The sequence below is a fragment of the Arachis hypogaea genome, chromosome 18 (genome assembly GCF_003086295.3).
Source record: "Arachis hypogaea cultivar Tifrunner chromosome 18, arahy.Tifrunner.gnm2.J5K5, whole genome shotgun sequence".
NCBI classification, from domain to species: domain Eukaryota; kingdom Viridiplantae; phylum Streptophyta; class Magnoliopsida; order Fabales; family Fabaceae; genus Arachis; species Arachis hypogaea.
This window is the reverse complement of record NC_092053.1, coordinates 3,146,197-3,163,522: the sequence shown is the minus strand read 5'-3', so window position 1 is coordinate 3,163,522 and position 17,326 is coordinate 3,146,197. Positions and strand designations below refer to the sequence as shown.

The following is a 17,326-nucleotide window of genomic DNA, read 5'->3' as shown; positions in this document are numbered from 1 at the left end:
AAAACTTTAGTCCTTAGACATATAAAGGTCATGCATCATAAAACCTGCGTATAAAAATAAGCTCAAGGAACGTCATTCTCATTCCTTCTCAAGTAAGATAATAATTTTCTTCTTCATCATATGTTATTTAAATACAAATTATTAAATGTTCCACTATCATTATACATTACATAAATGAAATAAAATGGTTAATATAGTAAAGGAAATGAGTAGTGATAGTGTATATATAGTTGTATAGTTTACTAAGTGAGTAGATAACGGTAACAGCAGAAAGTTTGGGGAGCAGTTTAAAGGTAGAAGGAAGTAGAAGAAGTAGAATCCCCAAAAAAGAGAGTGAAGTTAGTTTTCTGAAACCGAAAGTGTGGGAAGTTGAAGAAATTTAACTGGTGCGAATTTTACTGTACTTTCCCTTATTTTACTCAACCAGCGAATCTATTTACACTACGTGTCACCCCCAAACAGATTCTGCTTTTCTGCTCTCTCTGCTCTCTGCATTAATACCCCGCTTTACCACCAAATTCTATTTAATCACTTCCTCCAAAACAAAACCCTAAGGGTTCTTGTAAGAGCCAATCGCCGCCGGATTCACCTCTCTTTCTCTTTCATTTCTAACTCTGCTTTCTCCTTTCCCCATTTCCCCCACGTTTATTTTCTCTTCCTTCGTATATTAGGGATGAATTTCCTTGTCAGTGATCATGGCAACCAGCTTCAATTTAATTCCGCAACATCGTTTTCTGATTGATTGAGAGCTTCAGCTCCATGAATGACTCTGTTGCAATTTTCGTTTAGTTTGTTAGATTTTATCTTTTATTTTATTTTATTTTATTTGCATATTTGCTTTTCGAGTTAGCAGCAGTTACAAGCTCACTCCTCGAGTTGTAAATATGGGGGATTATCGTTTTGATGAGGAAAGTTAGATTTTTTATCAGGTTTCTAGCTTTGTTGGGGTTGGTTGGTTGAGGGATTTCCATGATCAGTTTTGGTTGTTGAAGAAAATGTTATCCGAATTCGGAAGGAGGCAGATGCTTGGTGGTAACGAGGGTTCCTTTGGAGATGAATTGGAAAAGGAGATTGGGATGTGCCTTCGTGAGCAACGAAGGCAAGAGGCTGATGATCTTGAAAGGGAACTCAATATATATAGAAGTGGATCAGCGCCTCCAACTGTTGAGGGTTCTTTGAGTGCAGTTGGAGGGTTATTTGGTGGTAATGGCGCAGGTGCAGGAGCGGGTGAAGCTTCTGCTGCTGCCTTTTCGGAGTTTTCCAGGACTAAGAATGGCAATGGTTTTGCTTCTGAGGAAGAGATGAGGTCTGATCCTGCTTATCTATCGTACTATTACTCGAATGTTAATTTGAATCCTCGACTTCCGCCTCCTTTGATGTCCAAGGAGGATTGGAGGTTCACACAGAGGCTAAAAAGTGGAGCTTCGGCTCTGGGAGGAATTGGAGATAGGAGGAAAGTGAGCAGGACTGATGATAATGGTGGTAGATCTTTGCTTGCAACACCACCGGGTTTTAACTTAAGGAAACAAGAAAATGAGGTGGATAACGAAAAAATGAGAGGCTCTTCTGAGTGGGGTGGTGATGGACTCATTGGTTTGCCTGGCCTGGGACTTGGGACCAAACAAAAGAGCCTTGCAGAAATTTTTCAGGTAGCTTCCATTCATCTTGCTCTATCTTCTCAACTCCTTGACTCATATTTGTTTATTGTTTTATATATTCCGGTCATGTGTCATTTTGTTTTTACACTTATGATCGTCTACACATCTCATAGAACCTTCATTTTGTCATGATGTTAAATCAGTTTGTGTATTAGTTTCCCCCATTAGCAAGCTGTTATTTTTCTGTTATTTCTGTTTCTGATCAGACTGACCTTCTATATGAGGGCCCTTGATTTTGATTCATTAATAAAGTGTAAATATTTGGTTTCATTCTAGCTGCAAGACTCAACTTGGACAATCAAGTTTTTCCTTGATAGATTTTGTAAAAACTCTGATATCAGTTATACTATGTATTTGGTTAAGAATTTAAGTCTGATTCATTTAAACGCAAAAGTTCTCGGTGCGCTTCTGCAATGTTATTTATAGTGTTTGTGGTGTCCAAGATGGCAGCATGACATACTGTCTGAACTTCAAAAAAAAAAACATTTTGTTTTTGTTCCAGTTCTACTGATGTTCTGTTCCCCTTTGTTTGTGCACAAGTTGTGGGCATGCACTAAATTCACATTGGTACTGATAGTTCTTTCCCTTGCTTTATATAGTTTATTGGCTACGTTTAGGTCAAAATATTTTGGGCACATTAAATTTGTTAGACCTCATACAGGTTGAATAAAATGAGTTAATGCCATTTTGTCGGTAATCATTCACACTCAACCGTCACAAAGAAATTATCTTTTTGACATATGTGTAATGTGTGTGTATGATTTGATATGTTCTATTTTGTTCCAGCACACTTATTTCTTCTACTTGGTCATTTATGGTTTGTAATTCTCCAGGATGATATGGGGCGCAGCACACCCGTTAGTGGCTTTCCTTCTCGTCCAGCCAGCCGTAATGCATATGATGAGAATGCTGATACCATAAGTGCTGCTGAAGCAGAACTTGCTCATTTACGGCGTGATTCTTCTGCCGCTGATGCTTTAAGATCTGGATCAAATCTTCAGGGGTCATCTTCAGTCCAAAATATTGGCTCTCAATCTTCGTATACTTATGCTGCTGCACTAGGTTCTTCCATGTCACGAAGCACTACTCCTGATCCGCAGCATCTAGCTAGGGCTCCCAGTCCATGCCCCACGCCTATCGGTGGTGGGAGAGTTGCTGCCGCTGAGAAGAGAGGCATTACAAGTCCTGATGCATATAATGGTGTTACCACTGGGAGTGAGTCTGCTGATATTGTGGCAGCACTATCTGGCATGAACTTGTCGGCAGATGATGTGCTAGATGGTGATAACCATTTCCAATCACAAGTTGAGTCAGAGGTTGATAATCATCGTAGATATCTTTTCGGTATGCAAGGTGGCCAGGATCATGGCAAGCAGCATGCATATTTAAAAAAGTCTGAATCTGGGCACTTGCAGAAATCATCCTACCCTGAGTCAGTTAAGAGCAGTGTGACTGGATCAGACATCAACAATCTGGCCTTCGATAGACATATTGATCAACAGAAATCTGGTGTTCCTTCCAATAAGTCTTATTTCAAGGGATCACCTACTTCTCCTTTTAGTTCTGGTGGTGGTATGCCAGTTCAATACCAGCCCTTGGATGGTACAAATCCATCATTTACCAACTACGGCATGAGTGGGTATGCTGGAAATCCTGCACTAGCTTCCTTGATGGCTAATCAACTTGGAACTGCTAATCTGCCACCCCTTCTTGAAAACGTTGCTGCAGCTTCAGCAATGGGATCCCCTGGATTGGACTCGAGAGTTCTTGGAGGTGGTTTGCCTTCTGGAGTTGCCTCCCCAGCTGATATGCATAGTCATGGTCGGCTTGCAAATCAAATTGCTGGTGGTGCTCTTCAGTCTCCTTTCATTGATCCCGGGTATCTTCAGTACATGAGGACCTCTGATTATGCGGCAGCACAACTTGCTGCTCTTAATGACCCATCTATGGACAGGAACTACTTAGGTAACTCTTACGTGAATATGCTGGAGCTTCAGAAAGCTTATCTTGGGACGGTGCTTTCTCCTCAGAAGTCGCAATATAATGTTCCACTAGGTGGCAAGTCTGGTGGTTCCAATCATCATGGTTACTATGGAAATTCTCCATATGGTGTCGGCTTGTCTTACCCTGGAAGTCCACTGGCAAATTCTTTATCCAATTCTCCTGCCGGATCTGGCAGTCCTATTAGACACAATGACCTGAATATGCGTTTTGCATCTGGAATAAGGAATTTAACAGGGGTCATGGGAGGTTGGCATCTGGATGCTGGAAACGTGGATGAAGGCATTGCTTCTTCTCTGTTGGAAGAGTTTAAAAGCAATAAAACCAAGTGTTTTGAGCTTGCTGAAATTGCTGGTCATGTCGTTGACTTCAGGTATGTTCTTTTTATGTTAATTTTTATCGTTTGTGATTTTGTTTTGACCTTCTGAAGAATTTCATTTAATGAATTTGCTCTAATGGACAGTGCTGATCAATATGGGAGCCGATTTATTCAACAAAAGCTTGAAACAGCTACTGCGGAAGAAAAAAACATGGTTTATCAGGAAATCATGCCACAAGCTGTTACTTTGATGACTGATGTCTTTGGTAACTATGTTGTTCAAAAGGTAACTATTACCCTCTATATTTTCTCTGGACACTCGGATTGATTCTTTTTCTGATCTTGTGAGTGACCATTGATATGTTGCAGTTTTTTGAGCATGGACTTGCATCCCAGAGAAGGGAATTGGCCAACAAGCTTTTTGGTAATGTTCTGAATCTCAGCCTTCAAATGTATGGTTGTCGTGTCATCCAAAAGGTATTAGCAAATTTAGTGCCATTAGCTGATATTTCTATTTGTGGCTCTGTTTTCTTGGTATTATGTATGTTAATCTTTTTCCCGTTTGGCTTTTGTGCTTTATGTATCCTGCCTTAGGCTATCGAGGTTGTTGATTTAGACCAAAAGATAAAGATGGTTCAAGAGCTTGATGGTAATGTTATGCGCTGTGTTCGAGATCAAAATGGTAACCATGTCATTCAGAAGTGTATAGAATGTGTCCCTGAGGATGCAATCAACTTTATTGTCTCAACTTTTTTTGGCCAAGTTGTGACGTTATCAACCCACCCATATGGTTGCCGGGTGATACAGGTAGGATTTCTTGGCCGCTAGTGTTACTCCTTTCTTTAAGCCCTTAAGATCATTGAACGGTGAATTATATCTTTCACGTGGCAGAGAGTACTGGAGCACTGCAATGACCCTAATACACAACAGAAAGTTATGGATGAGATTTTAGGTGCTGTTAGCATGTTAGCGCAAGATCAGTATGGAAACTACGTCGTCCAGGTTTATTATTTATTCTAATTACTTAGAATTTGGGCCTCCTTTTGCTACAGTCATTGATGGATCTTTGGCATGTTGCCTTCTAGTCCCTACTCCACCATTATTCTGTGTTCAACTGTTTTAATACTTGAAATTATATTCACGTATCATGTCATCCATACCTGTCAGTTAATCTCTTTTTTGTTTCATCTTCTCTTAAAACAGCATGTACTGGAACATGGGAAGCCTGATGAGCGTTCAGCCATTATAAAGGAATTAGCAGGCAAAATAGTTCAAATGAGTCAACAGAAGTTTGCCTCTAACGTTGTCGAAAAATGTTTGACCTTTGGAGGTCCTTCTGAGCGCCAATTACTTGTGAATGAGATGCTTGGAACCACGGATGAAAATGAGCCTCTTCAGGTTTGTTTTAAATTTTAGTTCCGATTCTGATTCTAGAGTTCCCTTTGTTTGAAGCAAGTTGCATATGATGAGATGCGTGTTTTGTTGGTAACTTCATTACTGAGGGATGGAGATGTGTTGCTCGCTTAATCGAGTTTGCTTAAATGTGATGTTAGTCGTGTTGAGGAAAGTTCAAATTATGTTCTGTTAAGATCGTGAGGGAGGCTGGTCTGTCGAATATCTTTGATTATTTATCCATCCAATTGGGTCCGACCTAGTAGGACAAGCTTTTTGTTGTTGTTGTTGTTGTTGTTGTTGTTGTTGTAGTATCCGCTTTTGCCTTTCAGTATCGTTGATCTGAGTCTAATTTAAATGTTTTGGCATGGGAATTTCTTTTAAAAATAAATTTTCACAATGGATTGAATGTTACGTTGTTTGAACAGAATAACGAGCCTTCACATTTTTGGTATTGGAACTTTGATCACAAAAAGTGTTATTCTATGTTGCCGTTCTTGATGCGGATATAATCTTATTTCTTTTTGTATAATACAGGCAATGATGAAAGATCAATTTGCAAATTATGTCGTGCAAAAGGTGCTCGAGACTTGTGATGACCAACAGCGTGAGCTAATCCTTTCACGAATTAAAGTCCATTTAAATGCACTGAAGAAGTACACCTATGGAAAGCATATTGTTGCCCGTGTAGAGAAACTTGTTGCTGCCGGAGGTACGTAATCCTTGAACTTTCCATGTTGAGTTTTCATATGCATGTAAGCATGCCAAATGGGGTCTTTTGGTTTCTTGCAGAAAGGAGAATTGCTGCACAGTCTCCTCATCCTGCTGCTTAGTTGGGCGTAGAACAAGTATGTTGTTTGTACAGCTAACTGAGACTAGTGTGAGCTGCTTCTATTTTCTCTCACATTTTCTACCTGCATCCAGAGGGTATGGTTGCCTCTGTCTATCTGAGATGGGTAGTAGCCTATTAAAAAATAAAATTCTCGGTTGTAATGAACTGTACATTTTGTAGTTCTAAGTTTATACGTAGAATTTAAGTGCGTTGGAGTATCAGGTATGTGCAAGGCTTGGTGCGCGCACACACCTGATGCTCATGCAGAGGAGATAAAATGACAATACAAGCCAGCCAGCAAGTTAAGGATGATGTAAATTCTATAAAATGGTGAGGGTAGTTTTTACAAGTTGGCGCGATGCGACTGTACAAATATGTTGCCATGTGAAGAGCTGTTAAATGTTTTAGGTTGAGGGCAGGATTTTTTTATTCCCCTTCATGTATGGTTATTCACTGACTGTTTATTCCCCAATTTTCAAGTTTATTTCTATCATCATATGTTCTGTGTTGTGATACTGCCTTTATGATGCTGAGATTCTTGTCATCCTTGAGTTTGAATCTATATATGGATGGATTATGCAAACCGGCTCAAGTGAAATATGTAGGGTTTTAATTTGATCAGGTTTGGAATAGAGTTCTAGTCACCTTTCAAAGATTTAGACTTCCTTTAAGTAGCAACTAATTTCCTTAATAGGAAAATGAAAACACCATCTTTGTTCTTTTTCTTTTTCTCTAAATCACCAGATTCAACTGTAATTAATTTTTGCTCAAATCCAGTTTACAAATTTATAGACCTATAATAATGATATTTTTACCATTAGAAGTGTAAATCAATCCTAATTTTGCTTTAAAATAAATAAATAAATATGCCTAGCAATACCTCTTGAACAGATTAATAAACTTCATGTCTAAATGAGCAACAATACCAACTTCTTATGCTTTGATGGTTGACCCAGGACAAGATAAAAGAAAACTCTTCCCGTTTCTAAAATGAAAGTGAAACTTGAAACATTCATTTTGTTATATGAAAACAACTCATCCATGACATGATACACCCGAGTTGAAAATAAAACCGGATGTTGGAAAGGCATTTATAAGGACTCTTATCCAAGCAAAGCTAGTTCTCTCTGCATTTGAAACTTGATATATCAACATTTTCATTTTTCAGTGTGAAAGGCTAAGTAATTTGGTAATTCATAAAAAGTACAAAAAAAGGTTCATGATTGGACCCTAATCATCATCTTCATCTTCATCAATCTTCTGTCCAAATCCTCTAGGCCCGGCTCTGGATCTCACCACCTTCTTCTTCTTCTTCTTCCCACTTTTGTTAGCCGCTTCTTCCTTCTCAAACTTGTCCTTCTCTCTTTTCTGCAAGAAATCCGTCACTGCCAAATAGATAACCTGCCATATATACAGAGAGACCTCTCATAATCTGAGAAACCCAAGACAAGAAAGAACATCACAACACTAAAGCTAGAAACTTTGCGTACGGTTCTAATACCCCAATAGTAAGTATTGATAGCCCAATGAAAGCAATGAAGAGAAGTGCTGAAATAACTGTGGACACCCCATCATCATTGCTGGAGACCAATTCCTTGGCAGCATCAACCGCAGTTGAATCCGAAGGTACAATATCTTCAGCACCAGCAGAAAGAGTAGTTGGCCTAACTCTACTACTTCTGTGAGAGATTAGAATTGGTGGGTCGTGAAAAATGATGAATCTTTTTGTTTGGATAAGGTTGTGTGAGACAGGTGTTAGAGACAATGGAAGGGACCTAGTTCTAGTTGGAAGAAACAAGTAGGAGTTGGAGTGAAAACTAGAAGAGAGTAAGCATGCAATCTGTGATGATGAGGTAGCCATGGTTCATCTACTTCCAACTCCAATCACTTCCCAAAGTTTCTCTCTCCAACAACTTGGGGACTACACAGGAATAACGGAAGTTGCTGTCTGAAATTTGGGTCTTGGGCTTCGTTTTGCCCAAACTATAAGGCCTGTCAGACTCAGAAGGCTTCGCACTTCAGGGTCAAAAACGTAAAAGACTTTAATGAGATGAATATCGATTATTGAATATTGGATAATGGATTCCAATCCCATCATAGTCAATTAGTCATACTACAGCATCTCGGACACGCATCAATTTACGATTTTGCACTTGCAACTTTCACCCTATTCTTATCCAGAAAAAAGATCTCAAAACCAGTATCTTATAACGTTTTTCACACAATACAACTTGATGTATCTCGAGTCTTTCCTTCCTTGGAATCGTGTCATTACTTTGATTTTATATTGTTGCTTCACAATCACGTGACTAAGAAGAAGAGACTAGAACCTAAGGAAAACCAATTGTATTTATTTTCTAGATTTTTCTATGAAAATTACTCCTTATTTAAACATTATAAAAGGTAATACAAATAGTATAGTTGGTGGTAGTGAAGGCGGTGCTAGGATTCTCCGCCGCAGGATTTGATGGGTTGATGGGAGAAGACGGAGGTTTGTGAGTTAGCCAATAAGAATATTGCAAAGGATAGCGTCCCAAATCGTCCACGTCAATTGGTTCATCCCTTCCAGCTGTATAACAAATCCCAACATATATATATTTTTTAATAAATCAATTTCTCCTTTTGTCCCTTTCAATTCACATCCATCAATTCGGGTGTTCGCGGTGCGATTTAGATTCGTTTTGAGTCAAAAATCTATCGGATTCGAATACTAATTTTACTTGTGATACGGTTTGAATGGGATGTTTTTAAAAAAAAAAATTCGATCCGATCCGATCCAATTTCTAGCAGTTTGAATTTTTTTTGGTGACTACTAGCAGTTTCGATTAGATTGGAATTGCGGTTTTATAAATTAAAAAATTAAATACATATAACAAGTCTCAACATAAAATTTTAAATAATCAACAATGACATAACAAGTCTTAACAATATTTTAAAAAACCAACAATAACATAACAATAGAAATAAAATTATAAATTAGTTAAAATAAATAAATAAATAACATTTTAAATATAAAATATTTATTAAATAATAATCATATATGAATAATATAAAAATATATAAAAATTAAATATATTATAAATATAATTGTAAGTATAATAATAAAATAATAATATTATAATACATTGTGCGATTTGAATTGGATTGGATCAGTTATGAAAATTAAATTCAAAAATCTGATCCGATCTAGTAGTTTACAAAAAATATAATCCAATCAAATTCAAATTAGTGCGGTTTTAATCGATTTTTAGTTTAAATTAAATTAAATAAACAGTTTAATTTGGATCGATTTGAATTTGAACACCTGTCCTTCAACTACCCCATCGAACGAAATCTCCTTCCTTCCAACAAAAGAAACCCAATACTTATTGGCACCTTATATGACGTCTATATTTACCAACTTAGAACTGCCATTAAATTAACCATTTTTTAAAGTGTAAAAGTGCTTTCACTTTGGGCCCGTGGCCATCACCCCCACGCACTTTCACACTAGCAAACATTTCACACCTGTCTCTGTATTCTTCCATTATTGCCCTTTTCTTTTTGGCAAAGATTTGGATTCCACCATCAATATTCAAGTATTACTATCCCACAGGATGGTCTAATTCTCTGGGCTTCTTATATTTTGTTTCCGTTAAATTATCACTTATTATTATTTTTATTCTTTAAAAAACTTAAGTTGGTAACACTTGTTAGTTTATTTTTTGATATAATCTCATACATAAGTTTATATAAGCTAAGCTTGTTTGAACTTTGAATTCTTCTAACTTTAAATATAGACAATTCTTTAAACTGAAATAGTATATCCTATAATTGGACATGTGATAAATTGTTCATAAGTATGATGTTATTGCACTTGCCACAGTACAAACATGGAGTAAAGTTAGCTACACTAAGGTAGAGCGCGTAAACTGCAGGGGGTGACACGTGTGGCGCTAACGGAGCGAGTAAACGGGAAGGGATTAGACGGCGAGTAAGAATCGTTAGATATTTAGAAGATCAAAAATATCTGGCTAAGTCGTCCACGTTGGCACCCAGTATTGCACTTTTTCCTCTCTATAATTCAATTTTCCCAAACTGCCCCTCCTAAATTCTTAAAATAAAAAAAAAGCGCAATAATATATTAATATATTGTTGGGGGCCAAATATCTACACCTAAATGGTGAAGTAGTCTTGGCAATTGTTTGCTCTTTTTAATTGAACATCAATCTTCAAATTCCATCAATCCACCCCTTTTTTTCCTTTCCTTTCCCTTCAGCCTTGACTTTGGATCCAAAAACGCAGATATCGAAACCGTTTTGCTCAACAGACTCTGTTTTCTGTTTTATCAGTAGTGCGCTGCACACACACACCAACACTTAACAGAAACGGTTACAGCAACCGTAACAAAAAAAAAACATGGGAGAAGAGGTTAAGATCGCCGACTACCCAGGCGGCGGCGCCGACGACGAGCGCGTTTCCGAGTGGGAGCTTGGCCTCCCCTCTCCCGCCGACCTTCCGCCTCTCTCTCAGGCCCTGATCCCGCCGGAGCTTGCCTCCGCCTTCAGCATCTCCCCGGAGCCCTACCGGACTCTTCTCGACGTCAACCGCGCCTCGCAGGACACCATCTCCGCAATTCGCGGCGGCGCCTCCCAGGCCTTCTCCTCCAGCAATTTCCAACTCGACGACCGCGCCACCGTGTTTGAGCCCGACGCCACGGCGTTTGCCGATGAGGAATTAGAGCCCGATCGAGATGGCTCCGGCTCTGATTCCAGGAAGCTCCGGAAGATCGACAGCGCCGCCGAGGAGGCCGATTCGGCAGCGCCACCGGCCAACGACGATCCTTCCGCCCGGTCAATGAAGCGGCCGCGCCTCGTGTGGACGCCTCAGCTTCACAAGCGCTTCGTAGACGTGGTAGCGCACCTCGGAATCAAGAACGCGGTTCCGAAGACGATTATGCAGCTAATGAACGTAGAAGGATTGACTCGCGAGAACGTTGCGAGCCACCTTCAGAAATATCGCCTTTACTTGAAGCGAATGCAAGGGTTGTCCAACGAAGGTCCTTCTTCTTCTGATCAGTTGTTCGCGTCGACTCCTGTGCCGCAGAGCTTGCACGAGTCCGGCGGTGCTGGCGGAAGCGCGGGGCATTCCCATGGAAACGGACACCTTCCGGTTCCAATTCCGTTGCCGTATCCAGCTCCTCCGGCGATGATGCCAATGCCGATGCTCGGGATGCCTCCGATGAGTATGGCCGTAGGGAACCACCACGGATTCAACCCGTTGGCGCAGCAACGGGATTGGTCCGGTGCGAATAAATTTGGTTCCGTTGTTTCGTACCCTCAGAGTCACAGTCAGGGCGTCACTCCTAGTGATAAATGAATTCCAACTTTTGAATTTCTCATCTCACTATTAAAGGTGAGCACTGAGCACTCATCACACAATTATTTTTATTCTTTTTCTTCTCCCTCTCCCCCTCTTATTGTTTCATTATTCACTTCCAGTAATAATAATAAATAAGAATTAGCATTTAGCAATCATTATTCAGTTACACTTTATCTGTTTTGTTAATTAAATTTGAGTACTCTGTTTTTGTTTTTGTCAATTTCTGATGGCGCGCTAATTATTTCAGAAATAGAATGAGTAATATGTATGCATCTTTGTTTATATTTTCGGTGTTTTCCAATGTGATTATGCCGAGGGTGAGGTGAAATGATGCAGTTCTGTGATGTTGTCGTCTATGATTGTGAAGGTGAATACTGAATCCCATTGAATAGGTGTTATATCATTCTTTGCTGTCTTGTTAATTTGTTTTAATGGACTTTCCTGTGACTTGTTGCTAATTGATTATTTAATTGTATTTTCAACCGTGTGCGGCTGTGGGAAAATGATCTTGTGTATATGTGATGTTCCTTTTGTAGATTCAAATGTTAAATTAATGGTCATTCCTTCAAGTCAGTTTCGGAGGTAGCTCCACGGATGAGCAACTTCATAATTCACATGCAGACATCATGGAGCCAAAACTACAGTTTAAATAGTACATACCTATTCATTTGCATCATATTGTAGCAGCAATCTATCATGTGGTCTGCCCAAGTGACAGCTGATTCTAAAGTAAATCCCTAATTTTTACTTTGATTCATAACTACTATCTATCTATTACGTTTTGTACTCCTGAATACGTTTGATTCATAAGGAAAATATTTAAGCCACGCATTTTATATTTTGTTTGTTTCTCATTTTAGTTCACTTAATATTGTGGATAAAGCTGTTGAAGTTTGCCAGCATTGGGTAGAGTATAGACTGGGAATACAGGATGGTTCCCCACATGTTAGTGTAGAGTGAGGACTAGAGGTAGGGTAAGATGCATATCTGAAAATGTTTGGAACAGGAAGCAAGATGCACGGTGTTGGAGAATTTAATTCTGTTTGGGATAAATATTATGAATCAATTAAAGAATTCTTTTTAGCACAACAACAATTTATACCTTAGCATCATAAGGACAAAACTTTGACTCCAACTTAGCACGCTACCCATTCCCTTCCTAAAGAGATAGCACCATAGATTCCCCTTTAGAATAACACTTTTCATTGTGGTTTTGCGGGACAATTTTCCTTTTCATGCTTTGTCAATTACAAAAGTGCAAAAGCGATATGCATGCTAAAGAGGATTTGTGGAAAAATATGTATGCATCTACATGTATTTAGTTGGGATCTATTCAGACGTCACAGTAAGTGTAATTTAAAGAGTTGCTCATAATTATTTTTCCCTCTTTTTTGAACGTTAATAACATGTGCTTGTTAAGCCAGAAATGATTGAGATGACGATGATTGATGTCAAACCAAAGGAGTCTCTAAAGATAGATAGAAAGGAAAAAATTATCACGGTTGCGCTAGAACCACTAGGAAGCTGAAGGTTGCTTAGATGAACGGTTCTCTAATATCAAATTATCAAGTGAGAGTTGTTACTTATGAGGAACATGTTACGAAGTTTCAAATGTTTCCTAACGATTGAGTTGAAAAATTAGATGGTCTTAATTTTTTTTAAAATTGTTCTTAACATTTTCGATTCCTTCCAACATTATTTTTTTAAGGACAGAAGAAGAATTCTCCATCCCAACAACAACAACAACAACGAAAAGGAAGACGATGCCACGTACACCATTATATACTATACATTGGAGTAAGGAGAAAATCCTGAATCGAAAATGGACAGAGAGCCGAAACAGTTGAAATAGATATAGTAAATCGAACTACACTAGGCATTTAAGTTCTACAGTATATAAATCACAACGTTGATGAACTTTACAAACAATAAAAAAATTTGCAAATCAATAAACCGTAAAACTTAATGACCTAACATTGAGTAATTGGAAACAACTTAGCATCATGATACAATATCCATCAATGAGGAGCTCAGTGGGTGAAGGAAATCAGATTGGCTCTGGAGTAAGGTGATGAAGGCTTTGGAGAGAGGAATCAAAGGTTTGATTCAAGCTCAAGTTGGAGGAGGGACAAATACAAAATGGTGAAGACAAGGAGAATGAGAATATTATTGAAAATAAAAAATTTAGAAACTAATTTGAAAACATTAAAGACAATTGTAAACAATAAAAAATAACTTAAAACTCATTTACAATCAAGCCATTTGCAATATTTTTTTGGGTAGTACATCTAACTCAAAACCTTAAAGTGTCAAGTTAATGAGTCTTTTATCTTATAAATTCCTTACTTCTTTTTGGTGGTTTTTTTAATATAGAATTCGTTTATTACACTTCTCATCCTTGCTACTTAACAGAATCTAGCTCAACCAGAGTCTTCTTCAATCCCAACTGCCAGCCTACCTTTAGGCCATGTACAACAGCCCAGAGCTCGGCTTGAAAAGCCGAGCAAGTCCCGAGATTAACCATGTATCTTGCGATCCATCTTCTATCTTCCCTCTAAACAAACCTCCACAACCAGCAGGCTTCGGATTTCCAGATGAGGCTCCATCTGTATTAAGTTTAATCCATTCATTGGGAGGGGTTGCCCAAGCTATGTGAGCTTCTATTCTCCTTTCTATGCTACGGTGCTACCTATCATCAACTTAACTTTGTTGAAAGCTATTGTTATCTCATGATACTATTGGAAGCATTCTCAGGTTCTTGTGAATGGTGGGGAGAAAATTTCCCTGTTTCGCTATTTCCAAATCATCCAAGTGGTTGTCGATAGTTAACCACTTAAATTTGGCTATTTTGTCCAGTTTCCATTACTAAATTCCAACGGAATCACACCAATATTCTCTCGTTTTTTTTTGTCAGAAATAAACAATGTTATCCAATCAATTAAAATAGCAAGGCATAAACCCAATAACTTGAAGTCCCCATACAAAAAAGTAACTCCTTACAGACAAAGAGAATATATATCACCTTCTACCAAAGGAAGAGATAAAAAGAAAATTTATCACGATTTAACAAAACACATGATGTATTGACCCCGAAAGAAACGCAAGAACAAAACCCGATTAACATGATAGATTTTTTGGATAAGCTGATTAACATGCATGGATGTGGATTGACTACTTCTCTTCCTCTTCCTCCTCCTTTGACTGCACCCAACAACTTCCTTTCTCAAATTAGCACACAACTATGCTTGAGATCCCTTCTTTCCATCCAGACCCAAAACCCGTCACTTTCTTTCATACCCACTTGCAAATATAGATATACAAGTGCTTTCAGATACGGGAATCATGGGATTCGGAACAATCGTGGCAACAGACCAGTGGCTATGAGAGCAAGCCGCGGAGAATCTCCGTACGAGATTCTGGGAGTGTCCCCATCCGCAACTTCCGACGAAATCAAAAGGGCCTATAGGAAACTTGCCCTCAAGTATCACCCTGATGTTAACAAAGAGGTAAGTTCCTATGTCTTAAGGGCTTAATTGTTATTCTCTCTCTCAGGTGTTTTTTGTGCCCGCAAGGTGTTTGTGAAAATGTTTGTGAAAAGAACCTTAGGTTTGTTCGGCATTTCTGGACTTTCTTTATAAGTGGCGGCGTGTTTTCCATAAAGAGAAAATGGCCGAAGCTGCAATGACTACAAATGTTGCAGCTTTCATTGTGGGAACAAATAGTAAGACTGATAAAGGATAGCACACAACATAGACAATGGTGATTTTCCTTGAGTGCTGTTTCTCCTCCGTTGTTCCCACAATGTAAACAGAAACTGAAATGTAAACTTGAACGATCACCTGAGTGAATAGCTAGGTTTAATGAATAGTGAACTTTAGACAATTATGAACAGAGGAAATAGTACTAGCACATTGTATGAGGTGTGCTCAAATTTTATGCCTCGAGGTGTAATTGTTCTATTTAAATTTGTCTGCCTCTCTTAGTATTCACATTGATTTTAGACTTTGGCTATATTTACAGTTATTGTATTAATAATTAATATATTCTTTTCATAGGATAAGGCGCAGGAGAAGTTTATGAGGATAAAGCATGCATACAATACCCTGATAAATTCTAATTCCCGCAGAAAATATGATTTTGGAAATCGTGGTTCTGATTATTCATATTCCTCTTCTCAAAGAAGCCAAAGTAGGAGCACACAAGAAGAAGAATTTTATGGATTTGGTAAGAATCCAAGACACTTATTTTTGTTGTATATCAGTGCCTTTCAGTTATTTAAAATTTTTTTAAACCTTTGAGATGCTTCGTATCCTTCTGTCCTATCATTTCATTTGTTAGCTGCTGCTGCATTTTCCCCTTCAAATCCTCTTATGAACAACATCTCAATTCTGCAGGTAATTTTGTCAGGGATGTTCAAATAACAATAGGTAGATATATACTCTCTGGTAGACATCATGTGAATATGTGATCATGTCAGCCATAAGTTAATCTACATTCCTTACTAATTTTGTTGGGGAAAAGGGACGTCTCCTAGTATATAGCAACTATCTTTCATAATGAAGCAGTGTTTCGAATCTTATTATTTTGTTATTACAGAGGACTTTTTTAAAGATCTTCAAGAAGAATTCAAGAACTGGGAAGCTAATGCTGCTTCAGAGGGACAGCCAAAGAGCCTATGGGAGGAAATAGCGGTGAGACTTCCCTCTTAGCATATTTATTTATTTCCTAGATGTCATATATATCTCAAAAAGGTTGGAAAAAATGACATACATGGGGACTCAGCTCAAAACTTTTCATTTCAGGAAATAGGAGAAGAATTTGTGGAGTTTCTTGAGAAAGAACTCAGTATTGTTGATACAGAAGCTGATCAAAATAACAATGAAACAACTCAGGGTGGAAATAAATCTAACATGTCTGGGACAGGCACACCGGATAATGAAGCTGGCAAAGGAAAAACAAGCATTGAGGATAACCTTGATGATGTAGAAGCCACTCTGGCCAAGTTAAAGAAGGAACTAGGCTTATAGAACAGATGGATTAGGTTCCAAGTAGGCCGGGACCAAAAGCCAATGTTTTTCATTAAAGATTGCCCAAGTGGGCGTGTAAAGTTCATGTGCTTTGTGTTGGGAGCTCAAGTTGTCAAATTCATGAGCATACTCTTTTAATAGTGTTTTAAATCCTCAATTTACACGGATTCCAGATTTGAGACCCTGAATAATTTTATATTAGTAGGGTCTCAAAATACCACAAAATGAATATATTCTGTTGGGTTACTCATTTCCCCGTTAGAGTGAAGTTTTTCTATATTTGTTCTCTCTTGGTTTTTGGCCAGCATAGAAAAATATAAAAATTTATATATTTTTTAAGGTAAGGCTTTATATATATATATATATATGTGTGTGTGTGTCTCATTTAGGAACTATCGTGATTAAAATTTGAAAAATTTAAGAACTAAATTAAAACAATTAAAACTTCAATGACTAAATTAAAGTTCAACTGTAACTTCAAAAACCAAACTGAATATTTTCTCTAACTTATAAGTTAATATAAAGACAACAAATAAAATAAAGAAAACACAAATTTACAATACAATATGCATTTCACGGCATCTAAAATATATTTTCTCAAAAAGAAAGATCAATATTGAAAGGCATAATTTTTTTTAATTTTCCAAAAAAGAAAAGCACATATATACCTTCTCTTAGGAATTACTCATTAACTTCGTTAAAACAAATGTAGATAATTCTTTTAAAAGGTTTACTA

The 17,326-nt window shown here is 37.9% G+C and overlaps 4 protein-coding genes across 6 annotated transcripts; 3 read left to right on the top strand and 1 right to left on the bottom strand.

Moving 5' to 3' along the window:
* Positions 1-50: 50 nt before the first annotated feature.
* LOC112770864 (pumilio homolog 2) lies at positions 51-6,698 on the top strand. The gene is made up of 9 exons (XM_025815333.3): positions 51-1,649; positions 2,492-4,032; positions 4,123-4,264; positions 4,348-4,455; positions 4,573-4,785; positions 4,870-4,980; positions 5,182-5,376; positions 5,908-6,082; positions 6,163-6,698. The coding sequence occupies exons 1-9, from the start codon at positions 996-998 to the stop codon at positions 6,201-6,203; spliced, it is 3,180 nt and encodes a 1,059-aa protein (XP_025671118.1). The 5' UTR covers positions 51-995; the 3' UTR covers positions 6,204-6,698.
* A 501-nt stretch (positions 6,699-7,199) lies between these two features.
* Positions 7,200-8,600, bottom strand: LOC112770865 (uncharacterized). The gene is made up of 2 exons (XM_025815334.3): positions 7,704-8,600; positions 7,200-7,603 (listed from the first exon to the last, which is right to left on the bottom strand). The coding sequence occupies exons 1-2, from the start codon at positions 8,061-8,063 to the stop codon at positions 7,433-7,435; spliced, it is 531 nt and encodes a 176-aa protein (XP_025671119.1). The 5' UTR covers positions 8,064-8,600; the 3' UTR covers positions 7,200-7,432.
* A 1,730-nt stretch (positions 8,601-10,330) lies between these two features.
* On the top strand, positions 10,331-12,401 carry LOC112770802 (transcription factor PCL1). Of its 2 annotated transcripts, XR_003186732.3 has the most exons (3): positions 10,360-11,596; positions 11,811-11,930; positions 12,100-12,401. XR_003186732.3 is itself a non-coding variant. In XM_025815208.3 (2 exons), the coding sequence occupies exon 1, from the start codon at positions 10,601-10,603 to the stop codon at positions 11,558-11,560; it is 960 nt and encodes a 319-aa protein (XP_025670993.1). In that variant the 5' UTR covers positions 10,331-10,600; the 3' UTR covers positions 11,561-11,596; positions 12,100-12,401. The 2 variants fall into 2 exon arrangements, 1 of the variants encoding a protein (XP_025670993.1); XM_025815208.3 differs by lacking the exon at positions 11,811-11,930 and having other exon boundaries at positions 10,331-11,596.
* A 2,015-nt stretch (positions 12,402-14,416) lies between these two features.
* On the top strand, positions 14,417-16,858 carry LOC112770803 (uncharacterized). 2 transcript variants are annotated; one of them, XM_025815209.3, is made up of 5 exons: positions 14,470-15,069; positions 15,619-15,787; positions 15,958-15,990; positions 16,160-16,254; positions 16,366-16,858. In XM_025815209.3, exons 1-5 carry the CDS (start codon positions 14,686-14,688, stop codon positions 16,588-16,590), a joined length of 906 nt encoding a protein of 301 aa, XP_025670994.1. In that variant the 5' UTR covers positions 14,470-14,685; the 3' UTR covers positions 16,591-16,858. The 2 variants fall into 2 exon arrangements, with proteins under 2 accessions (XP_025670995.1, XP_025670994.1); XM_025815210.3 differs by lacking the exon at positions 15,958-15,990 and having other exon boundaries at positions 14,417-15,069.
* Positions 16,859-17,326: the final 468 nt, after the last annotated feature.